Below are 26,537 nucleotides of genomic sequence, written 5' to 3'. Positions count from 1 at the left end.
CCACCTAAAAAAATGATGAGTTCATCAGAATTGTGAGCTGGTGCTGAAAATTCTCCTTACTGGACTTTTTGAGTATTATGAAACAACAAATTGTCGGTAGAGTTTCCATATAGTGTATATTTTCAGAAAAAGATATCTTTGCTCATTTTTTAGTTGGTGGAGAGGGTTCCATTTTCTAAAATGAGACATAAGTGTTCTATATTTAAATAAGTATGTAAATATAGATATGTATGCAAAAGTATGTGAAGGTAAGTATATTAGTGAAGCTGGCCACTTATTCTCCACCTGGTCCTTACTATTGTCTATATTTGCCAAACTCTTTAAGAACCTACTGGTATACCTACCCAAGCAGGTTTTCCTATGGGGTAAATTTATTACTCTCATGTTAGAAGAGATTAGAAAGCCAGGAGACTTTCTTTGTGATCTTTTATGGCCTTGATGTGTTGTTGAATCTCTCTCTCTCTCTTCCCTTAGGTCAGCACATGTGCCTATATCACTCAGAAGGTGGAATTTGCTGGCATCAGGTAGATAGTTCATCACTCTTGTCTTACCAGCTAGTAACTGGGAATAGGATCAAGTGCAATAACTGGGCTACATAAGGCATTTGAGGCATACGAATGTCCACATAATAAAATACACAGTAGCTTAAAACATTAGATTTTTGTAGCTAAAACAAACCCCAAATTGCACTGTAGTTTTAAGGTAAATGGAAGTTGGTGAAGCCACCTGTATTATGTAACAAAGGAGATATAGACTCATAATTTTAGAACCAGAAAAGGCCTTTGATGAACATGTTTAATCAAACCATCTCATTTTACAGGTTAGGAAACAGGTTTGGAGACATAAAATGACCAGCACAATAGTTCCTGATTTGCTGCCCTTTTAGCTATATTGCCCTGCTCTTGATTTTTAAAATTATTTCTATATTTCAGTTTGTGAAGAAGAGAGAAAAAGGGACTTTATGAAACCACTTTTAAATTCAAAAACCCAAACATCCACACAGTAAAGACTTCAAGCTGTGCAAAAAGGTGTTTAGTGAAATATAAATTCTTCTAAGAAGGAGCTGTGTCTTTCCTGAAATTTACTCTGTATATGCAAGCGTATCTACATCTGGTTGACTCACTTTCAGTGACGCTGGGATTGACCAGTGGGTTCCTGTGATGCAGTCCACTCCCCCATTATGAAGTTCCTCATCAACTTTTCAGCTAATGGTTTTGTCCGTTAATGATTGCTCCAAGATGATGATTTTCTTTTCTTTTCTTTTTTTTTTTTTGAGGAAGTTTAGCCCTGAGCTAACTGCTGCCAATCCTCCTCTTTTTGCGGAGGAAGACTGGCCCTGAGCTAACATCCATGCCCATCTTCCTCTACTTTATACCTGGGACACCTACCACAGCCTGGCTTTTGCCAAGTGGTACTGTGTCCGCACCTGGGATCAGAATCGGCGAACCCTGGGCTGCCAAGAAGCAGAACGTGCGCACTTAACTGCTGCGCCACTGGGCAGGCCTCAGTGATTTTCTCATTCTGTCATTCCTCCTACCTTTATTAGCCAGAATCCTTTTGTAAAGAACTTTTCATCATCAAATAGGGCTCTTTGATTAGTCTGAACTACTGATCCTAAAAGAAAGGATGAAGGATTCATTTTTCCACAAAGGCATGTTTTAAAAGTTGTTGGAGGGTCAAAATTGTTTGAAAAATTTTAGTAACTAAAGCACAGCCCAAGAAGTGACTAAGTCTCGAGCACAGCAAGAAATGCAACCCAGATTCATGCCTTCCAGTACAAGCTAGTCTCTGAGGTGGCCGGCCAGGAGTCAGGAGACGTCTTTTCTACTCCCGCAGTGCCAGAGATTAGCAGGGTACTGTCCGCCAGGTCAGGGAGTCTCGGAGTCTGCTCATCTGTAAAATGAAATGGTTGGTTTACAATGTTTTTTTGTAAAGGACCAGATAGTAAAATTTTAGACTTTGGGGCCACATGGGTGTCAGGTCTCTGTCACAAATTCTTTGTTTTTTGTTCTTTCCAACCATTTAAAAATGTAAAAATCGTTCTTAGCCGTGGGCCATACAAAAACAGGAGTTGGGCTGCATCTGGCCTGCAGGCTATAGTTTGTTGAGCCCTGGTTTAGAAACCCTCTCAGATCTCTTTCATTCTTAAATTCTGTTTCTTTAAATGCCCTCATACATGTGGTGCTAGATAGAGGAATGAAAACCCTGACATTGGGGCTGGCCCGGTGGCCGAGTGGTTAAGTTCACACGCTCCGCTGCAGCAGCCCAGGGTTTCGCTGGTTCAAATCCTGGGCGCAGACATGGCACCACTCCTCTAAGCAACGCTGAGGCAGCATCCCACGTACCACAACTAGGAGGACCCACAACTAAGAATATACAACTATGTACTGGGGGGCTTTGGGGACAAAAAGGAAAAATAAAATCTTAAAAAAAAACAAAAAACGAAAACCCTTACATAAAGCCCATTTTAGACTTTTAAAGATCTGACCTCATATTTTGCTCATTCATGGTTAAATCTAAACCACAAAGTCTTCTACCATTTTTCCAGAAGACTTGTCTATCATTTTTCTACACTGGATCAAAAGTCACTTTCTTTTCCTAACTACATGAAGGCATGCAAATTAAAAAGAAAAAAAAAAAAAAAAGGATGTTCTGGGCCTCATATGAGAAAAGAAAGTATAGTTATTATTTATATAGTTAAAGTCATAATAAATTATTAAAGAATTTATCTGTAATTTAGCCTTTGAACCTGGTAAGTTAGTCAATAATTAAGGATGTATGGGATAGTTTCATTATCTGGAGACCCTGCCTTAGAAACATTACTTTTCCTTAAAAGATAAACATTTTGATTTCCTCTGAGTAAATTCCCAATGTATTCTTGAAAATGTGAAAAAAAAATCCCCGAAATCGGTATTTTTAAAAATTAAGGGAAATTTTAAAAGAAAAAATATTGCCCTAAAATCTTGTCTCCTAACAATTAGCATTTTGCTTTTTTAATATATTGAACTTAGAAACCTAGTCTATATGATCTCATTGTGAAGAGATCTCATTTTCCCAGATATAGTTTTGGGACTGCCGACTAGCTGTGGTTTCTTTTTTTACTTATTTATTTATTTATTTTTCTGACTCACACTCCAGAGGGAGCAACACTGAATAATTTCTGGCCCTGACTTCTCAGCTGTCCAGGAGCAGACAGACCTGTCAGGAGAATCATGCCTAAAGCCCCTTGGAACATCCAGTTCGGGTGTTTTCCTGCTAGATCCATCCCTCTGCAGAGGATCTTCTGGGATCTCTGACTTGAGCTCTGAGTCTATGGTGGCCATTCTCTTAAAATGTCTCTCCTAATTATAGAGTTAATACTGTTGAGTACCACTTGTTCAGCACATGCTGTATACCAGGCATAGGCTAAGTATTTTTACATATAATGCTTGCACATTGTCAACAATCTGAAACATAGAATCAAAGAACAGGAAAAAAACCATAATAGTACTACTTAGAAGCAGCCACTGTCAACATTTTGACCATAGTTCTGTCAAAATATTCTTTTTTTTCCCCCTTTTAGCTTGAGACCATATAATATGTGCAATTTTATATACTGTTAAAAAAAAAACCCAAAACTCTGTTTTCATAATTTAAAAAATGCATATTTATTTTAGAAAATTTGGGTAATATAGAGAGTATAAAGAAGAAAATTTACGATGGTATATAAGCTAACTACCTACAGGTAACTACTATAAAATTTTGGTGTGATCTTCCAATGTTTTATTTTCATATATACGTGCACATACATGTACCTTTACTTAGGCGATGATGCTGTGTGTACTATTCTGTATGCTTTTTCCCACTTAAAAGCATGTAAACATTGCTGGTAAAGTTAAAACTCCTTGTAAACATTTTAATGGTTCCATGATACTCTGTTTCGAAGCACCGTAATTTACTTAACTGGGCCACCATTGCTGGCCATTTCGGTTGTTCAAAGGTGTGTGATGCAAATGACACTCCAATACCATACTTTGCACCTATTTTAACTATTTGTTCACAGAATGAGGACACTTAGTTGTAAAGGATAGCGGAGATCACTGACCTCCCACAGCTCATTTGATAGAAAAGGCAGGGAAAGTGACCTGCCTAAGTAGCTACATCAATCAGGGACTGGTACCTGCCCGAAGCACCTTATCCTGGTCTAAGGCTTGGCAGTGTGCCGTTCTGGCTCCTATTTTTATTTTATTTTATTTCATTGAAGTCGTAGTAGTTTATAACATGGTGAAATTTCAGTTCTACGTTATTGTTTGTCAGTCACCATATGTATGTGCCCCTTTACTCCTTATGTCCACCTCCCAACCCCTTCCCCTCTGGTAATCACTAATCTGTTGTTTTTGTCCATGTATTTGTTTATCTTCCACATATGAGTGAAATCATATGGTGTTTGTCTTTCCCTGTCTGTCTGCCTCCTATTTTGTAGGAAGCTGTGTGTACTCTTGGGTTGTGTCCTGGGGGTTATGGATTTTGCACTTGGCATCTGTCAGTGGCATTTCTTTCTCCCTTGAACCAGTAGAAAAGAGAAGAAATGCTGCCTCAGGGCCATTCTCATTTTCTGTTTGGGTAAGGGCAAATCACAGGTTTAGGAGCAAAAGTCAAGATTGTATTTTCTCTGTGTGCACACGTGCATGTGCGTGTGTGTGTGTTTGTTTTATAAAGAACCATTTCTGTAGGAATAATAATAACTGTTTTGTAGTTTACCAAGTCCTCTCATTTACAGTATCTCATTGGATATTCCCAAGAGCTCTAGTAGATGGATGGGGCAGGATTCTCACTAACCACATTTACTGATTTTTTAAAAACAGACTCAGAAAGATTATGGCTTGACCTCCACAGGGAGTGGAGGCACAGGAATCTAAGACCAAGTTGTATAACACCACTTTGTCTATACATACTAGTAGAAGTTGGTGAGTTACTGTACTAAGAGTAAGCTCGTTTTAGAGGTCTAGTTCATTTGATGTGCGGTAGCTTGTATGCAGAGTACTTCTTGCTAATAGAACTTATAGATCATGGGAATGTGGAATCTCTTATAATGTTAAAGAAACAGAAATCCCTTCTCAGGTCAGGCTTGCTGCAATTGTCCACTCACAGACATATTTGGGCAAAGGAATACCAAGAGGCACCCCTCTTGGTGAAAGCAGAGCTGCGACCCCGAGAAGTGTATTTGAAAAATGTGGGGTTGGTCCAGCCTTCTTCATTTTACAGATGGAGGAGAGGCCCAGGGAGGCTGACTGATTGTGCAGTGTTTCCCAGGTAGCCTGAGCTGTGACTCCTGGCACACAGCATTTTCCTTGCTTTTATTTTCTCTTTTCCTCTTATTTATTTATTTATTTTTATGAGGACTGATTGATTGCTTAGGGCCAGGCAGGCAACTGCACTGGGGTTGGTAAAAGAGAAGGGCTTGAGTGGTTGGCTGAGGAGTGATTATAAGGTCCTCAGTAACAGCTACCACTTCCTCTCCAGGATAGTCTTTTGTGTTAATATTTACCATTGTTATAGTTCTTGCTAATACAAATAGCCACTAGTACTCTTTTTTTTTTTCAAAGATTTTATTTTTCCTTTTTCTCCCCAAAGCCCCCCGGTACATAGTTGTATATTTTGAGTTGTGGGTCCTTCTAGTTGTAGCATGTGGGATGCCATCTCAGCGTGGCTAGATGAGTGGTGCCATGTCTGTGCCCAGGATCTGAACTGGCGAAACCCTGGGCCGTTGAAGTGGAGCGCGTGAAGTTAACCATTTGGCCATGGGGCCGGCCCCACCACTAGTACTCTTAACTGAGCACCTCCAATCCCAGCGCTATCCTGAACAGTTTCCCCACATTAGCTGGTTTAATTCTCAAAACAGCTCTGTAAAGTAGGTGTCATCTCATTTTTATAGATAAGGACACTGAGCCTCACAGAGTTATTTCTTCATGGCCATTCAACTAGCAGGTGATGCTAAGACCTGAGATTCCTGCCTAGACCAGTTTCGCAGCAGGCTGGTCAGCTCTGAAGGCCATGATCTTTGAACTGTACTATCCATTTCATGCCCTTAAAAAGTTGCAGAGGAGTAAACATCACACCCCTAAAATGCAATATGCAATACCAAGTTGCTGTGAAGATTTTTCAGTAGAATGACCTCCCTTGACTAGGGATCCTGTCCCTTCGTGACTCTGGACTGCTTGTCTTCTAATCCTGATATTAAGATGGATTTTGTTTCTGTTGAAACTCATTGTGTCAAAGCTGGGATTAGCAAAATTGTTCATCAGTGCTTCTTAACTGTTTTTGTGACATGGGCCCTTTTGAGATTTGACAAAAGTTATAATTCCCTGCCCAGAAAATTTTGGATCATTTCAGAGGGCTCTTGGGTTCCCTGAAGCCCTTCCTTAGACTCGCGTGTTGTCTAAGGACTCCCAGATTAAGAGCTCCTGTTGTACAAATTCAATATGCTCTGAGAATTCTTTATGCTGTGTAATCTGTTCATGGCACTCTCTCTAGAAATCTGTAACCGGCCAGGTCATTTGGGTAGTAGAGCGAGCTGCCCTGAAGTCACCCCTGTTTCTTCTTGGTTTATGTAAGACCTGTGTGTGTTTCTCCTTTTAGGGCACAGGCTGGTGAGCTGTGGGTCAAAAATGAGAAGGTCATGTGTGGCTATATCAGTGAAGATACCAGGGTAAGATTGATAAAATGCTTTTTTGGTTCTGTTTCCCCATACCATTGTATGTAAGTCCTGAAATCAAAAACAAAACAAAGAAACAAGCAAAAACTTGATAATCTCCTGATAGCTGCTGTCTGCCCAGGTGGACAATATTGTGATGTTGTCAGGGACTCCTGCAATTCTAATTTTGTACCGTTGGATCTCTCCAGTTTGGGGTTGATCTTCATCTGAAGAAGGTCTATTTAATATCAGATATAGAGATGAATATCTAGCTTGCAGGCTTCTATGCCCACTAGTACACAGCAAAAGTTAAATTCAGGGGAAGATTGCGTTGGTAAACACAAAGGTCTGGAAGATTGCATTGGTCAACACAAAGAGGGACCTTTGCAAAGGAGTCTTCTTCTTTGACCCTTTATTCTGGTTGGAAACATCCAAATTGAACAGCTGTAAACATTACCTGTGCTGTTGAAACCACCTGTTTGCTCTTCCTTGTTCTCATCCCCCTGCCTCCTTTGAGAGCAGTGGTTCTCAACCAGGGGCAATATTGCTTCCCTGGGTGTCTTTCAGCAATGTCTGGAGACAGTTTTGGTTGTCACAACTAGACTGTGGGGAGAATGCTGCTAAACATGCTACAGTGTATAAGGCAGCTCTCCAGAACAAAGAATTACCTGGTCTAAATGGCAAGGATGTTGTGGGGGCTATTTTGTGCATTTTGGGATATTTAGCAGCATCCTTGGCTTCTACTCATTAGATGCCAATAGCACCCTACAAGTCATGACAACCAGAAATGTCTCCAGACATTACCAGGTATCCCCTGGGAGAGTACAATTGCCCCTAGTTGAGAACCAGTACTTTTAGAGGTAACTGCTATCTGAATTTTATTTTCATAATTTCCTTGTTTATATAGTATTAATTCACATATATTTTACCCTAAGCAGTATATTTGTTTTGCTTATTTTTCAACTTTATTAAAGTGGAATAAAAATGTACATAGTCTTTTTTTTTCACCTAGCTTTTTTGTACTTAATACTATATTTTTATTTATTTTATTTTATTTTTTTGTTCTTTTTTTTTTTTTTGAGGAAGATTAGCCCTGAGCTAACTACTGCCAATCCCCCTCTTTTTGCGGAGGAAGACTGGCCCTGAGCTAACATCCATGCCCATCTTCCTCTACTTTACATGTGGTACGCCTACCACAGCATGGCGTGCCAAGCGGTGCCATGTCTGCACCCGGGATCCAAACTGGCGAACCCTGGGCTGCCAAGAAGCGGAACGTGTGAACTTAACCTCTGCACCACCAGGCTGGCCTCTCAATACTACATTTTTAGTCTATAATTAGGAGTGTATTTGCCAGGTCATAGGTTTCAGTCTGTAAGATAATGCCAAATTATTTTTCAAATTCTTTGGAACAGTTTGTACTTCTAGTAGCAGTATATAAAATCTGTTGTTTTTCACTTTTTCCAGCACCTGGTGATAGATTTTTAAGGCTTTTGCAACTCTAGTAGCCATAAATTGGTATTTTATAATGATCTTAATTTGCTTTTCCCCAGTTTTGTAGAAATTTGCTCTTAGGCATGACTTACAAAGACCATGATAATTTGGCATATGTTACCTCTTAAACCTCGTTTATTTATTTATTTCACAAATAATATGGAAGCAGTTCCTGTGTGTCAGCTACTATGCTTTTTTTTTATACACTTAATCTTTTTATTTTGTGAGGAAGATTAGCCTTGAGCTAACATCTGTTGCCAATCTTCCTCTTTTTGCTGAGGAAGACTGACCCTGAGCTAACATCTGTGTCCATCTTCCTCTATTTTGTATGTGGGAGGCTGCCACAGCATGCCTTGACAAGTGGTGCGTAGGTCTGCACCCAGGATCTGAACCTGCAAACCCCAGGCCACCAAAGCGGAGTGCTCAAACCCAAACACTATACCACTAGGCCAGCCCCCACTTAATCTTTTTTAAAATGTGGTGCGGAACATTATCAGTGAACAACCTTCGTTCTAGAGGGGAATTCAGAGGGGGAATCCCCATTCACTGGGGATCCATGGTTGAACAGCACAGACGAGATCTCTTCTGGTAAGGACCTTACCCTACTGGGAAGACAGATGCAGCTAGACACTCTGTCCATAAATGTGATAATTACAGATATGATGAGTATTCCAAAGGAAATTAATTGGCTAATGAGAAGGACTAACTGAGGGTGGCTTCCTTAGCAAACAAATGAGATACATTAAAATTTCTGAGGGAAACAAGGCATTGAGATAGAGAATAACAGAAGACCCTTCTTTATAAAGCTGGACAGGGAGGGCCTCTTTGAGAAGTGCTGGAAAGGTGAGACTTAGCCAGCTTATGGAGGTTGAGGCAAAGAGTATTCCAGGCAGAGGAAACAAGTGTGAGGCTAGTGCGGCAGATGCATAGGAGACAAGTAGGGAGAATGATGTTGATGAGGAGGTAGACAGGTTTCAGCCAGTTCATGCAGGGCCTTGAGGACCATTGTAACCAGTGTAGAGTTTATTCTAAGGACAATTAGAATCCCTTGAAGGATTTTAAGTGGGGCAGTGATACCTGAATTATGCTTTTAAAAGATCACTTATTCATTCAGTTGGATTTGGTTGAACAAAAACCCCAAAGTAATAAATTGATGCTTAAAGGTCAACTTTTTCCTTTCCTATAAAAGAACTGCATGTGGGGCTGGCCTGGTAAATATGGGGTCAGCCCTGTGACCGAGTGGTTAAGTTCGCATGCTGCGCCTCAGTGGCCCGGGGTTTCGCCAGTTCTGATCCTGGGCACAGACATGGCACCACTCATCAGGCCATATTGAGGTGGCATCCCACGTGCCAATGGGGGGATTTGGGGAGAAAAAGCAAAAAAAAAAAAGAAGATTGGCAACAGTTGTTAGCTCAGGTGCCAATCTTTAAAAAAAAAGGTAAACAAAAAGATTAAAAAAGAAGCTAAATCACTCATAATGCCAGTCCCCAGAGATAATAACAGTTGACATTTTGAAAGGTACATTTTCTCTGAGTCTTTGTCTTTCCATGTATCAGAGAGGGTCAGCAAATTTATCAAGTGTCTGTTATGCCCCAGAGACTACAAAAAGCCCTGGCAAGTGAATGGTGAACATTCTTCTGTCTTTAAGGAGCAAGTTCTCTAATGTACTAATGGAGAGTCAGACATTTTGCTTTCCTGCCAAACCTCTTTAGAGCCTTTTGGAGGAGGGGAACGCCTGCCTAAGGGATTTTATGGTAAAACGCGTAGGCCCAGACAACCACTTAACGTTTTTCCTGGAGGCAGTCTGGGTTCTGCGAGGGGGTGAGGGGTATGATATGAATTATAATTTGTTAGACTGGCAGCTCATAACTGGCATGTCTTAGCCCAAGTTCTGCCTCCATGATGAGCTTTCCTTGACTTTCCCAGGTAGATTCACTGCCCCTTCTACGTTTCTTGTAGGAACGTTCATGGAATGTTTATATATGTTGCAATATTTTGCATGTCTTTATCCTCTACTATAAGATCCAAGAGGCAAAGGACAATATCTTCTTCTTATGACCTATGATGCCAGGGATGAAGCTTGCTTTTAGAAGTCTCATGTCACACTAAAGAGAAATCTTCCACCATTGCTTTATCTTTATTTTAAAAAAGATAAAATTTATCATCCTAGCCATTTTTAAGCAAACAGTTCAGTAGTGTGAAGTATATTTACATTGTTGTGAAACAGATTTCCGGAACTTTTTCATCTTGCAGAACTGAAACTCTCTATATAATTGCTTTTTAATGCAATTTTGTTTGTTTATTTCAGGTGGTGTTCCGTTCTACGTCGGCTATGGTTTACATATTTATTCAGATGAGCTGTGAAATGTGGGATTTTGATATTTATGGTACTGTTCCTAAGTGCTGATTGTAACTGCCACTGGGGAGAATTTTCTGGTTTCCCCCAAGTTGGTATCATTTTACAGTAAGCTCTTGACATTCTCTAAAGATGTGTCATGAGATCTTTACAAATTCTCAAATGATAAATTAATTAAAAGTAATTTAATATTTTTATATATTTTATATATACATAGTGAATCCCATAAATGTAGTAAAGTATTAATGAAAAAATCTGACTTCTCAGATCTTTAACTATTCTATAAGTACAGGATGAAAAATCACAGGGAGAGTGACTCTATGTCTAGAAACCAACACTTTCTTTGATATTTTTCATTTCCTGTCACTCACAGAACTCTCCATGTTTGTCTCATTTTATTAGAATTACCACATAATAAGTAGAGAACAGTAAAGCTGCTATGAGATGTGGTGGATACTGTGTCCAGCACACCAGCCTCATGGTGCATGCAATTCAAATTTGTTTAGTAAAATTACAAGTTAATTTTTGCTGTTGGTCATCAAAGTCACTTGAGAACAGCAGGAACTGCAAATGATAATTCAGTGAAGGCTCAGGATCTCCCAGATCATCTTCTAACAAACTTTGAGCATCGTTATAAGAATAACCATATTTATAGGTTAGGTGGTTCTCTCATTCTGAAGATACACCTGTATTTTTTCAATCACCAAAGCTTTTTCAATCTTGAATTTTACCTTGGAGCCATGGTCTCTTGCTGGGTGAGGCAAATATTAAATTTGGCTCATTAGAAAGTCTAGGTTGAAACCACTTTTATACATCTGGTTTTTATGATCTTGTTTTATGATATAGCAGAACCCACCCTCTCTTTAACTGGTCCCATTCCTGTTACTTTACTGAGAGAAGAAATTGTAAGCAAGAAATAAAGATAATCCTTACCCTCTTCTCATTTCTTTTCAGGGGATCTGTATTTTGAGAAAGCTGTGAATGGTTTCCTTGCTGATCTTTTTACCAAGTGGAAGGTATGTTTCTTCTTATGCACTGAATCTCATCGAGTAAACGTTACTCAGTGCAGATTTTAAAACACACTGTTTCCATTAGGCTGCCTTTAATGGAGGTATCTTACCTAAAGCCTAAATTGATAAGGCTCTAGATTTAAATTGCCTTAATCACTTCAACATGATAAAGGCCATAGCTAACATTAAACTCAATGGTAAAAGACTAAAAACTTTGCCCCTTAGGATGAGGAGCAAGATAAGGATAACTGCTGTCACCACTGGTATTCAACATTGTTCTGGAAGTTCTAGCCAGAGCACTTAGGCAAGAAAAAGAAATAGAAGGCATCCATGTCATCAAAGAAGTAAAATTATCTCTATTTACAGATGACATCTTCTATGCAGAAAATCCTAAAAAAATCCACACACAAAAAACTATTAGAGCTAATAATATAATATAGAGCTAATAAAGTTGCAGGATACAAAATTAACACAAAAAATCAGTTATGTTTCATCAGCAATAAATAATTCAAACAGGAAATTAAAAAACAATCAAAATTTAAAAAGGAAATTAAACTTAAAAATGATTTCATTTACAAGAGCATCACAGAGAATAAAATACCTCGGAATAATTTATCTCAGGAGGTGTAAGACTTGTACACTAAAATCTACAAAACGTGGCTGAAAGAAATTAACAAAGACCTAAATAAATGAAAAACAACCTATGTTCATAGATTGGAAGACTTGATATTGTTAAAATGGCAGTACTCCCCAGAGCAAACTATAGTTCAGTACAGTCCCTATCAGAATCCCAATGGCTTTTTTTGTGGAAATGGAAAAGCTGATTCTAAAATTTACGTGGAATTGCAAGGGATTCTGAATAGCCAAAACAGTCTTGAAAAAGAAGAACAAAGTTGGAGGACTCTCACTTCCTAATTTCAAAACTTACCACAAAGTCAAAGTAGTCAAAACAGTATGGTACTGGCATGAAGATAGATATATAGACCAATGGAATAGAATTGAGAGTATAGAAATCAACCCATACATTTATGGTCAGTTGATTTTAGACAGGTATGTCAAGTCCATTCAATGAGGGAAAGAATAGTCTCTTCAAGAAATAGTTCTGAGGGGCCGGCCCTGTGGCCGAGTGGTTAAGTTCGCGTGCTCCACTTCGGTAGTCCAGTGGCCAGGAGCAATTTGGTGAAGGGACAGGGTTTTGCCGGTTCGAATCCTGGGCGTGGACATGGCACTGCTCATCAGGCCACGCTGAGGCGGCATCCCACATGCCACAACTGGAAGGACCAACAACTGAAAAAAAAATACACAACTATGTACCAGGGCGGGGGGGGGCCTTGGGGAGAAAAAGAAAAAATCTTTAAAAAAAAGAGAAAGAAATGGTTCTGAGACAACAGAATATCCATCTGCAAAGGAATGAATTTGGACCCTTACCTTACATCATATACAAAAATTAACTCAAAATGGATCAAAGACCTAAATATGAGAGCTATTTGAGGTCGTATTATATAGTAGAAAAGAGCATGGAGTTTGGATTAAAACAGACTGGGTTTAAAATTATGCTTTAACTTTGATTAGCTTTTTCACTTTGGAGAAGTAGTTTCTGTTTCCTTGTTTGCAAAATGGAGATAATAATAGTGCCTTCTCACAAGGTGTTTTAAAGTCTCTGCACATGGCAGGGTCTCAGTAGGATCTAGGTCTCACTGGAATCTAAGTTCCATTCTCCTTCCTCAGCAATATGGCAGCAGTATCCTTCAGCTGTGAAGGCTAGAGATACAGAAGTATGATGCTTGCCCTCAGAGAACTTGCAAACCTGCTGGGGAGCTTGGATCTATGTATTTGAAACAACAGCAAACCGTATGTTTTAGGGTTAGAATTTTATTTATTTATGGACTTGGAAGGCTGAGGAAGGTTTGGATGGTTGGAAAGGAAAACAGAGAGGATGTTTCAAATGAAGAGAACCGTATGAGCAAAAGGATGAAAATGGGCATGAGAGTGGGGTGTGGTCTTATGCTACTCCACAGAAGATTTGTGGGGAATAATCAATTAATAAGATTGGATTAGAAGGATAGGGTCAGGTCATGCTAGGCCTGCAGTAGCTATTAAAATTCTTGAATAGGGGATCAGTGTGATCAGCGCTGGAGAGAATTTGAGGAAGAGTAGTCCAGTGGCCAGGAGCAATTTGGTAAAGGGACAGACAGGAATTAAGCAGACCAGCTAGGAAGCTTCTGTGGTCATGTGGCTTAAGGGTAATCAGGCCTTCGTGTCTGCCTGAGTATGGGGCCTAAAGGGGAGCACAAACAGCAGGGACAGCAGGAAGCCAGGCCTTGGGAGTGGGCTGAATAATGGTCACCTTGGGCCACATAGTGGCCATTTCAATATTGTGTTTATGAAAACCTCCATTTCAAGTCTGGTTCGATTGCCCTTTAGATATCCCCTAACCCAAGTTTCTGTGAGTGTATATACAATGAGATGTAAGGACAAGATTTGGCATAGGCCCAGTCATTAGTTTACAGGACTTCGCTCTTAGAATTTGTTTTTTAAAATTAAGAACTTGGTATTAAAGCAAGAACTTGAATTAAAATAACTTTCTGTAACCATTCCATATTTATTTAATGAAGTTTGGTGAAGGTTGTTTATTCTTCATAGAGCCTGTTGAATAACATAAAGCTAACGCTGTGGACAGCAGGATCGAGCATGGGAGTTTATGAATTCTTTTCTGAGCCCTAAATATAGACATAGCAGGGGTAATAGTAGTAGTCTTAGTTAACATTTATTGAGTATTTTGACATCCCAGGTATCATGGTGTTTTACCCACATTATCTCACTTAATCCTTTTGTCCATATTTCACAGGTAGGGAAAGTACAGCTCAAAGAGGTTGGAGAACTTGCCTATGATCAATAGCCTGTAAGCAGAGTGATGATTCTAATCCAGTTCCATCCTTTCTTCCAGAGTTGGCCTGAGATCATCACCTCGTGCTCCCCTGTCTATGTTTCTGTAATCCCAGGCCATGTCACCACTGTTCTGTGTTATCTCCTCTGTCATGTATGAGTTGAGAGGCCCATATGCCCACACCAGCCCACTGTAAGGCATTTTTTCGGTATGTCAGGTATACCAAAATCAGAGAAGTTTGGAGCTAAGTGTGGAGCTCTGGGAGTCCAGTAAATTAGTTGGTGGCTAATGAAGGTCTACTCTTTCCTAGCACTCTGCTCTTGGTACTGTGGCTTGTATTTAGGAATTTCTGTCCACTTTAGTATATATCCATGGAAGAATGTAAGGTGGCATGTAATGTGCATTATGTTATATATATACCTTATATGGCACATGCTGAATTGTGTTGTCAGTAAGTACGCTTGGGTTAGAGATAGGGTTAGTCAATGTAGGGGTTGTTTTCAAATACCCAGGAGGAACTGAAACTGAGCTTGCTGGCTCACTGGTGCAAGCCAAATTTCATACCATCTGTAAACACCCTGCTTCCAGAACCTTGATCTCCAGACTCCATGGAAATGTTTATTCTCACTTGTCCTCATCCCAGTCCAAAGGTAATTCATTGCCTGGGGTTCGACCCCTGCATCTCGAGCAGCCCCCAGTCCTTATCTTATGATAGTGGTAGGATATGGGAGTGTGTTTGATTCTTACATCCACCACCATGGGTTCTGTTCTTGTTCCCTACACTACAGTTCTGAAGAAATTAAAAAACACTGTGAAGCAGGTACAAATACCATGATCCTCTGACACTGGGCTGATCTGTTTCATGCCAAGTCAACAGATGAGAGACAGCGACCCATACTTATTGGTGATTTGCAGTTTTCAAAGCTCTTTGCACATTCCTGGGACTTTAGGTAACTTGCCCAAGGTCATGTAGTGGTAAGTTTCAGAGCCAGGGCTTCTGACTCCCAGCAGTTTTCTGTCCACTGTATTATGCAACCTACAATTACATGAAGTTTTCCAATACTGTGCACTGCTGCTGAGCCTACTAGAATTGAGAATATTATTTTTATGCTTCATAGTGAAGTAAATGAAATAAACTTGAGCCCTCTTTTTCTCTACTCATACCTAGGAGAAGAACTGTAGTCATGAAGTGACAGTGGTCCTATTTTCTAGAACTTTCTATGATGCGAAATCTCTTGGTGAGTAAGTCTTTCTCCTACAGTTATTTTTTATTAAGCTTCCCCCACCCCCATCCCCATCCATTCCTTACCATCCTCTTTCCCTTTGCACTGCTCCATTTTTCTCACCATTTCTGTTGTGAGGACGGGGTAAAATAGAAAATAGCAAAGTCCATTAGTGGATGCAAGAAGTCTGTGGGCTGTGATTCATCTTAAAACCAACTTAATAGAAGTATAATTATCTTTATTTTTTTTGGTGATGCAAATCTTCAACCCAGAAGGGGGAGCAGAAAAACTGAATTTCCCTTTCAATCTGATCTACATATATGCTTTTCTCTATTTCAGATGAATTTCCTGAAATAAACCGAGCCTCAATTCGACAGGATCACAAGGGGCGATTCTATGAAGACTTTTATAAGTATGTTTGGGTGTTTGCTGTGCCTTTTTTTGGTTGTTTCTTTCCTAACTTTAGAAAAAAAATTAGCCTTTTTATTTTGGAGTAATTTTAGATATAGAGAGAAGTTGCAAAGATAGTACAGTTTCCATATGCCCTGCCCCCAGTTTCCTCTGTTAACATTTCATAACCAAGGTACATTTATCAAAACTACAAGATTAGCAGTGGTACATTACTGTTAACTAAATTTCAGACTTTTCTCAAATTTCACCAGTTTTTCCACTTAGGTACTTTTATTTGTTCCAGGATCCGATCCAGGATACCACATTGCATTTAGACAATCCAAACTTTTTTTTTTTTGTAAGGAAGATTGGCCCCACACTAACATCTGTTGCCAATCCTCCTCTTTTTGCTTGAGGAAGATTGTCGCTGAGCTAACATCTGTGCCAGTCTTCCTCTATTTTGTATGTAGGACACCGCCACAGCATGGCTTGATGAGCAATGTGTAGGTCCACGCCCGTAATCCAAACCTGCAAACCCCAGGCTGCTGAAGCAGAGTTTGCAAACCCAACCACTATGCCACCAGGCTGGCCCCCTAGACTTGCCAAACTTTGTACTGTGAAAAATTTCAAACTTGAAGAAAAGAAAAATGAATAATGTAATGAACTCATATCCCTAACACCTGGATTTAACAGTTATTGTGCCATATTTGCCTTATCTGTTTTTTGGCTAAATTTTATTTTAGTGTAAATTATAGATATTATAACATTTCATTCCTATGCATATCTAAAAAATAAGGGCATTTTCATATATAACCATGATATATAACCACAACCACATTTCACAAAATTAATAATTCTATAATATTGTCCAATATCCAGTACATATTCAGATTTCCTTAATGTCTCCAAAAAAGTTCTTATGTTTGGTCTGCTTCTTAAGTCTAAATTTGAAACAATTTCCCCTTCTTTTTCACTTCCCAACTGTTGACTTATTGAAGAATCTAGGTCAGTAGTCCTGGAGAACTGTGCCTCTCAAACTTTAGTGTGCTTATGAACCACCCCCTGGGGATCATGTTACAGTGCTGATTCCAATCAGAGTTCTGGGGGTGGGCCTGGCTCTGCTTGTCTAACTAGCTCCTGTGTTTGCACAGTTTGCTTGTTTTTGCACCACATTTTGAGTAGGGAGACAGTAGAAGACCCTTTCTGGATTTGTCTGATTGCATTCTTCTGGTGGTCTTTGTTTATTTTCTGTAAGCTAGAGGTTACAAGTGGGGTGATTTCTCTGTGCCCCAGGACAGCAATTTGGCAATGTTTAGAGACATTTTTTTATTTGTCAAAATGGTGGGAGTGAGTGTGTGGGAAGGGGAAGTTATGCAACTGATATCTAGTGGGTGGAGACCAGGCATGCTGCTAAACATCCTGCAGTGCACAGGAGAGCCCCCCTTCCCCCAAAACAAAGAGTTATTTGGTCCAAAATGTCAGTAGTGCGGAGGTTGAGAAGTCCTGCTCTAAGACTTGATTGGATTTAGGTTGAACCTTTTTAGTAAGACTGACCTCATTCTGATGCCTTGTACTTTACATTGCATCACCACAGGATGCGTATCAGTTCGGTTCTCCCAACAGTGCCACTGAATAAGGAGATACTTTATGAGATGATGGAAGCATACCAGATGCAATTGGATTGGGTTACTTGATGGCGTGGAGCTGTAGGACTTTGACCTTTAAAATTCTAAGCTATGTGGGGGCTGGCCCCGTGGCCGAGTGGTTAAGTTCGCGCGCTCCGCTGCAGGCGGCCCAGTGTTTCGTTAGTTCGAATCCTGGGCGCGGACATGGCACTGCTCATCAGACCACGCTGAGGCGGCGTCCCACATGCCACAACTAGAAGAACCCACAACGAAGAATACACAACTATGTACCGGGGGGCTTTGGGGAGAAAAAGGAAAAAATAAAATCTTTAAAAAAAAAAAAAAAAAAAATTCTCAGCTATGTGGAGAAATCTACCACATGATTATTGGCACTTCAGGTAGAGGATAGAGTAGACATCAAAATGGACTTTAGGAAGTCTTTTGCTTTTCAGAAGGCGTTTTATTCTTGCCTAAGGTACAAAGATTTTGTGTTTAAGTCAAAACCAACCCCTTTGGTAATAGGCGCATTTCATCATCTGACTACACTTGTTAAAGTGCTTAGAGACTGCTCTCTCTAACTCAGTATGCTGCTACTGATTCAGTCTTGCTTCCTCCCACTCTTTACTTCTGTAACTGAGAGGAGGAGCTCCTTGTTAGTTTCCCCTCCTACCTCAGACTTGAAAATACAATGTCTCTCTATTTTGCCAGTAACACTCTACTAGGTGGGCTTAGTTTTTGTCTCAAATGGCCAATCTCCCTCAAACCCCCAATCTGGAGCCTTAAACATATTTCTTTGTAGCTGGTTCCTTCCTAAGTATCAAGCTAGCACCAAATGCCAACTTGTAGAGTATTTTTCCCTTTTCAACTTTGTAATAGCATTCCTAAAGAATAGGAATTGGCGTCTGTGCCAGTCTTCCTCTACTTTGTATATGGGATGCCGCCATAGCATGGCTTGATGAGTGGTGTGTAGGTCCGCACCTGGGATCTGAACCTCTGAACCCCAAGCCGCTGAAGCTGAACGCACGAACTTAACCACTATGCCACTGGGCTGGCCCCTAAGACAGTTTTTTGGATAACATTTTATTTAAAAATTTTAAAACATATAGGAAATTTGAAAGAAGACTATAATGAATATCTGTGTACTTTTCACCTAGATTTACCAATTATTAACATTTAATAGATACATAATTATCTTATACTTCATCATACATCTCCTAAGAACAAGAGCATTCTCTTATATAACCAAAATATAGTGATGTTCAGGACATTTAACATTGATATAAATGCCATTATCTAACATACAGTTCATATTCAGATTTCACCAATTGTCCTGACATTCCTTATTGAAATGTTTTTCCTGATCCAGATTTCTCTCCAGAATTTCTCAGAATTTTCTCTAGATTTGTACATTGTTTTTAGCTTAGATAATCTTTTGTGTTTGTGTTTTTTACAATATTTTATTGTGGAAAATTTCAAACATACAGAAAAGTTGAGAGAATTGTACAGTGAACACCCGTATACCCACCACCTGGGTTCCACAATTAACATTTTGCTATATTTGCTTTATCACTTTTCAGGTTACCCTTTCATATCATTTAAAAGATAAGTGCATGTTCTTTGGGGCTGGCCTGGTGGCATGGTAGTTTGCGTGTTCTGCTTTGGCAGCCCAGGGTTCGTGGGTTTGGATCCTGGGCACAGACCTAGACACTGCTCATCAAGCCATGCTGTGGCGGTGTCCCACATACAAAATAGAGGAAGACTGGCACAGATGTTAGCTCAGGGCCAATCTTCCTCAAGCAAAAAGAGGAGGATTGGCAACAGATGCTGGCTAAGGCCAATCTTGCTCACCAAAAAATAAATAGTGCATGTTCATTGTAGAAATTTGGAAAAATATAGAAGAGCATAAGGTAGAAAATAATAGTGGCTCTACTGTCCTACTGAGATAATAAGATAATAATAAATAATTATCATTTATTATTTAGGACTTACCATGTACAGGGCACTATTCTAAAACTTTACATATCTTGATTCATTTAAATATCACAACATCCTTATGAGAGGGTCACTGTTATCCTATTTTACAGAAGTGGAAACTTGGACACAGAGTTTAAGTAATTTACCCAAAGTCCATGAAAAATTAAGTGGTGGAGTATGTGCTTGACTCAAGCAATCTAGTTCAGCGTCTGTGCTTTTGATCACTGTGTTCTTCAACCCCATACTGACTATACTTTAAATTATTTGTTGATCTCCTATTGGGTCCTATATCCCTGTGAGAATTTCATGAAAGTGATGGGCCATCTCCTTCCCTGACACCACTGTTCATCCCTTAATACCATTTCAGTGGATTCCTGGAATTCTGAGAACTCTCTTGACTTAACAGTATATGAAATTATATCTACGTAATGAGTATGAATTCATTTGAGCATAATTATGAATATATTAAAACGTTATATAAAGCAAGAATATATGAATTATGAATGTAGATTTGTATATACATATAACTATATCATTAATATGTTAAAATTTCCCCATGTCATTAAAAAGTCATCCTGAACGTTTTTTAGATTGAAAGAAGCTTTGACTGTGTTTTTCTTAACTACAAAAATGGTATTGGGGCCAGCCCCGTGGCCGAGTGGTTGAGTTTGCGCACTGCGCTTCGGCGGCCCAGGGTTTCGCCGGTTCGGATCCTGGGCGCAGACATGGACCACTCATCAAGCCATGCTGAGGCGGCATCCCACATGCCACAACTAGAATGACCCACAACTAAAAATATACAACTGTGTACTGAGGGGCTTTGGGGAGAAAAAGGAAAAATAAAATCTTTAAAAAAACAGTACAGATTCATTTTAGGAAAATCACAAAATACAGTTAAGAGTAATTCAGAACATTCTCAATTCCACCTCCTAGATATAGTCATCATCGCCTGAGTGCATCAAATCCTATTCTTTGTTTATAGAGACAAAATTAGTTTTCACAGAGATATGATCACACACTCCTGTGATTTTTCTGCTCGATGTTTCAAACTGGTGTTTTCCACTATCACGAATGCCATTCCATGTGAAATACTCTGCTCCACAGCATCATTTTTATTGCTGTATAGAAATTCCATTGCATTGCCAACTACTGTTGAACACTGAGATGACTTTCAACTTTTCACTTTTGTCAATAGTTTTACCAATGAGTGTTCTTATGGTTAAGTTTTTAAGCATATCTTTAGTTATCCTTAGGATAAATTCCCAGAAATGGAGTTATTGGGTCAAGGGGTATCTATTTTTGTTAAGGCTTTTCATTTGTACAGCCAAATTGCCCTCCAAAAACGTTGAAGGAGAAAATCCTGGTTTCATAACAGTAGTGTTATTTCTCTCTTCCCACCAACACTGAATACTCTTTCCTTTTTCAGCTTTTTCCCAACTGGATTGGAGGAAAAGTTATTTCATTGAGTCTTAATATTCATTTCTTTCATTTCTGAGAGTGAACGTTTTCTCATGTTTATTGGCCTTTGTATTTCTCTTTTGTGAGGTGTGTATTCATCTTCTTAGCTCATTTTTTCATGTTTTTTGTGTTACTCCAGTCTGACTTTGAAATCCAAAGGGAAGTATTTTTAACACTGTGGTGCATGTTTCTCCAGATCTTTTTCTGTGTAGCGTGTTTTAAAATTGGGTGATCTTTTTTTGTTTTTAGTAAAGTCAAATATACGTAGGTAAAGAGGATAGCATTTTGAACTGCCATATACCCATTACCTATATTCAACAATGATCAAAAAGGATCACATCATGTTTGATGGCTGTATAATATTTTGTCATAAGCTGAAATTTATCATAATTTTCACTATTCCTTATTGTTACATATTTAATTTTTTTCTAATTTTAAAAATAACACCACTGTGATAGGGAGATACATAGTTATGTATACCTGAATATTTTTTAAGAGAATTTTTTTAGAGCAGTTTTAGGTTCACAGCAAAATTGAGAGGGAGGTACAGAAATTTCTCATATACCTCCTTCTCCAACACATGCATGATGCCCCCCTCCCATTATCAACATCTCTCATCAGAGTGGTGCATTTTTTACAATTGAGAAACCTACGTTAACACATCATAATCAATCACCCAAAGTCCATAGTTTACCTTACAATTCACTCTTGGTGTTGTATGTTCTGTAGGTTTGGACAAATGTATAATGACATGTCTGTATGATTATAGTATCATACAATATGTTCTCTGCCCTAAAAATCCTCTGTGCTCTGATTATTCATCCCTTCTCCCATACCCAACCCCTGACAATCACTGATTTTTTGAGTCTCCATAGATTTACCTTTTCCAAAATGTTCTATAGTTGGAATCATACAATATGTAACCTTTTAATATTGGCTTCTTTCACTTAAAAATATGCATTTAAGGTCCCTCTGTGTCTTTTCATGGCTTGATAGCTCATTTCTTTTTAGTGCTGAATAATATTCTATTGTCTGAATGTACCACAGTTTGTCCATTCACCTACTGAAGGACATCTTGGTTGCTTCCAGATTTTGCCAATTATAAATAAAGTTGCTATAAACATCCATATGCAGGTTTTTGTGTAGACGTAAGTTTTCAACTCATTTGGGTAAATACCAAGGAGCATTACTGTTGGATCATATGATAAGAGTATGTTTAGTTTTTTAAGAAACTGCCAAACTGTCTTCCAAAGTGGCCGTACCATTTTGCATTCCCACCAGCAATGAATGAAAGTTACTGTTGCCACATCCTCGTCAGCACTTGGTGTTGTCAGTGTTCTAGAAGTTGGCCATTCTAATAGGTCTGTAGTGGTATCTCATTGTTGCTTTAATTTGCATTTCCCTGATGACATATGATGTGGAGCATTTTTTCATCTGCTTATTTGCCGTCTGTATGTCTTCTTTGGTGAGATGTCTGTTCAGGGCTTTTGCCCATTTTTTAATTGAGTTCTTTGTGTATTGCTGAATTTTAAGAGTTGTGTATTTTTGGATGATGGTCCTTTATGAGATGCGTCTTTTGCAAATGTTTTCTCCTAGTCTGTGGCTTATCTTCTCATTCTCTTGACATTGTTATTCGCAGAGCAGAAGTTTTTAATTTTAATGAAGTCCAGCTTACCAGTTTTTTCTTTCATGAGTTGTACATTTGGTTGTGTATCTAAAAAGGCATCACCATACCCAGGGTCATCTAGGTTTTCATATCTAGGAGTTTTATACTTTTGAGTTTTATATTTAGGTCTGTGATCCAGTTTTTGTAAATTTTTATGAAGGCTGTAAGTCCTGTAAGTTTAGATTCATGTTTGTTTGAGGTTTTTTTGCATGTGGATGTCTAGTTGTTCCAGCACCATTTGTTGAAAAGACTATTTTGCTTCATTGTTTTATCTTTGCTCCTTTGTCAAAAATCAGGTGACTGTATTTATGTGGGTCTATTTCTGGGCTCTCTATTCTGTTCCACTGATTTATTTGTCTCTTCTTTCACCAATACCACTCTGACTTGGTTATGTAGCTTTATAGTAAGTCTCGAAGTTGGCTAGTGTCAGTTCTCCAACTTTGTTCTTTTCCTTCAATATTGTGTTGGCTATTCTGGGTCCCATGTGTTTCTTTAGGATAAATTCCCAGCATTAAAATTACTAGGTTGGGGCTGGCCTGGTGGTATAGTGGTTAAGTTCACATTCTCTGCTCCATTCTGCTCCAGTGACCTGGGCTTCATAGGTTCGGATCCCGGGTACAGACCTAGCATTGCTCATCAAGCCACACTGTGGCAGCATCCACGTAAAATAGAGCAAGGTTGGCACAGATGTTAGCCCAGAAACAATCTTCTTCAAGCATAAAGAGGAAGATTGGCAACAGATGTTAGCTCAGGGCCAATCTTCCTCACCAAAATAAATAAATAAATAAAATGAATAAAAATTACTAGGTTAATGGAAATGTATATAATTTTTTAATTTAAATTTTATTTATTTTTTGGACTACATTCACATAGTTCAAAGTTTTAAAGGTTCAGAAGGCATATAATAAACAGATTCTCATCCATCCCTTTCTCCTAATCTAATTCCCTGACCTAGATATATTTATTGGATATATATGTAAAACATATATATGGATGTTTTCTTTTAATGCTTTTTATATATACCATGTAATTGTAATTCAGTATGTGAGAACGTTCATATCTCTGCTCAACATTGGGCATTAATATAATCTCAAGGCAATTTTTAAATTTTTTTTTCAATCTATGTAACTATTGATGTGATTACATTTCTTTGATAATGTTTGTTAAATGCACTTGACGTTATTGCTTATTATTATATGATAAATTCCCCTAACTCTGGGGTTTCTATCTTCTCCTTTCCTTGAAACCCTGTAAGGGACATGATGTCCTACATGTAATAGCTGCTCAATATCTATTTTATGATAATACTACTTTCAGAGTGGTGGTGCAGAATGAGAGGAGAGAAGAGTGGACTTCACTCCTCGTGACCATTAAAAAACTCTTCATCCAGTATCCAGTGTTGGTGCGACTGGAACAGGCAGGTACTGCATCCGGGTAATAGAAGGTGCATCAGGGAACGGAGGTGTAGGATGGAGGCTGGGAGGTGAAGAGGTTCATGCTTGTTTCCCTTCCTGTGTTGTATATAGTTTCTCTATTTCCGGTTGGGTGCAATTGTTCATTATATCTGCAGTAAGTTTGATAATGTCTCTGCTGCTGGGTTGGGGGGACCCTATGCAGCCAGACGCTTTGCACTTGTTTTTTAAGACTTCATCCTTCATGAGATGTTTTTCCTTCTCTTGCGTTTTTTTGCTTCAGAGGGCTTTCCTCTAGGAGACAATTCTACCTCAGCACAAGGAAACTACCTAGAGGCCATCAATCTGTCATTCAATGGTGAGTAACGATGCTGGCCACAGTGAGCAGGCATCTTGCTTACCACATGGCTATGAACTTCTCTTTACTAATATCCAAAGACCCAGACCTAGTTGATGATGCTGCATCTACCTCTGAGATTAATTGAAAGCAATAACTTTTGATTGGATGGTTTTAATGGCCAACATTTAGCGCTTAGGTCTTCTGCTGGGAAATTAGCTTGCTATTCTTATCTGCTTCTCATGGTAACCTAAGAGGAAGGAGCTGGAGGGAATCTTCCTTGGGCTCTTTGTTTTACTAAAAACTGTGTTCTTATTATATTCCACCCCATCCTTCAACTGCTTCTAAGTAATTTTTTTTAAAATCTACATTTTTTTAAATTACAAAAGTGACCCATGTGTCTAGAATTCAAGTAACAGAGAGGTATATTAAGTGAAAATGAAGGTCTACCCCCTCCCTCCACTATCAGTCTCCTTTCAAGAGGGACCATTGTTAACAGTGTGATGTGATTTCTTCCGAATGTTTGTCCCTGCATTTCTGTGTTAGTTGAGAGATTTTGTTTGCAAATAACAGAAACCTACTGAATTCATTTAAACAAAAAGAAATGTCCTCTAAGGATAAAGGGGCTTGGTGGGGTGGCCAGGAAAGTCTTGAACACCATGCTGAAGAAGGTGGGGCCAAGGGTGGCTCTGGGAAATGGAGCAGCAGGAATTCCTGGAACCATGTTCAGCTCCCAGCAACCCTGTCTGTGCTCTCTGTTCAGAATACCACATTCCAGCAGGGCAAGTCAGATTGGCCCAGCTCCGGTTAGGTGTGTGTCTGGCACTGGCCAGTGGTGGGAGTGATGATGCGTGGTCACTTCACTATGTCTATTGCCTTCCCATGTGTCTGTACCCAGGTACTAGGGATTCTGGAACACAGGGTCTTTTATTAGTAAGTCTTTTTGTCATAGTTGAATATCACTGATTTTCTTTTATTTATTTATTTATTTATTTATTTATTCATTTTGAGGAAGATTAGCCCTGAACTAACATCCATCCCCATCTTCCTCAACTTTATATGTGGCATGCCTGCCACAGTATGGCTTGATAAGCAGTGCGTAGGTCTATGCCCAGGATCTGAACCTGCCAACCCCGGGCCACTGAAGTGGAGCGTGGGAACTTAACCACTACGCTACCAGGCTGGCCCATGAATATCACTGATTTTCCATAGTAAGAATTGCACAGGCCAAAAATAAAAATTAAGTTGCCAAATTTACAAAGTCACCCCAAGTTTCTAGTCACTGTCTTAAATATTGTCTTAAGTTAATATTTGATTATTATAAGTTTTCATACAGACTAATTTGTGGATGGTTTAAATTAATAACATGAAATTTGAGCATTTAAGACTGCACAAGGCAGATATTAGGCATCGATGAGAATTAACAAAGGCAACGGTGACTTAGTCTTGTGTTCAAGTCATTCTTAGTGTAGAAGGGGAAAGATAGACATGCACACAGCTAGAATTCAGGTCAGAATGTGGCAATTGCTATAAAAGATATATGGACAAGATGCTGTGACAGCACAGAGTTGCTTGCCAGTGACTGGTTTCTAGAAAGCTGTAACATTTTCATTGGAGGACTTTTTGCTTTGTTTCAAGTGTTTGACAAGCATTACATCAACCGTAACTTTGACCGAACGGGGCAGATGTCTGTGGTGATCACGCCTGGGGTGGGCGTGTTTGAAGTGGACCGTCTGCTCATGATCCTCACCAAGCAGCGGATGATAGATAACGGTAATGCTTGCCAGTCTGTGCCGTCTCTGAGTGTGTATAGACTGCCTTACCCTTGGCGCTCTGAGCTTTCCCTGGCCCTGTGCATCAGAGATCGGGGGATGTGAATAAGGTCAGGTGACAAAAAGAGTTCCATGAACTAATCAGTCTGGGAAATGCTGGGTCATCACAGTTGGGCAGATTCCCTAATTGCAGGTTTTAATGTGTTAGTGTACTTTGTTTATCTCTAAAGAGTATAACCGGGACTCTGAGTTTCCCAAGCATA

General features: G+C 39.2%; 1 protein-coding gene across 16 annotated transcripts in view; it reads left to right on the top strand.

Moving 5' to 3' along the window:
• The window catches only part of DEPDC5 (DEP domain containing 5, GATOR1 subcomplex subunit), a 115,784-nt gene that overhangs the window by 6,754 nt on the left and 82,493 nt on the right, over positions 1–26,537 (top strand). For all 16 annotated transcript variants that reach the window (XR_011441297.1, XR_011441296.1, XM_070275272.1 and 13 more), the window contains exons 7-15: positions 475–524; positions 6,619–6,688; positions 10,473–10,551; positions 11,475–11,536; positions 15,586–15,655; positions 15,980–16,052; positions 24,071–24,174; positions 24,449–24,523; positions 26,141–26,275. Coding sequence is in view for 14 of the 16 variants with exons in the window: in XM_070275272.1 (XP_070131373.1) it covers positions 475–524; positions 6,619–6,688; positions 10,473–10,551; positions 11,475–11,536; positions 15,586–15,655; positions 15,980–16,052; positions 24,071–24,174; positions 24,449–24,523; positions 26,141–26,275 (718 nt within the window). In the remaining 2 variants the exon portion in view is untranslated. The remainder of the gene's footprint in view (positions 1–474; positions 525–6,618; positions 6,689–10,472; positions 10,552–11,474; positions 11,537–15,585; positions 15,656–15,979; positions 16,053–24,070; positions 24,175–24,448; positions 24,524–26,140; positions 26,276–26,537) is intronic.

Source organism: Equus caballus, chromosome 8 (genome assembly GCF_041296265.1).
Source record: "Equus caballus isolate H_3958 breed thoroughbred chromosome 8, TB-T2T, whole genome shotgun sequence".
Taxonomy (NCBI): domain Eukaryota; kingdom Metazoa; phylum Chordata; class Mammalia; order Perissodactyla; family Equidae; genus Equus; species Equus caballus.
Note: the sequence above shows the minus strand (reverse complement) of the source record. Positions and strands in the feature narration are given on the sequence as shown.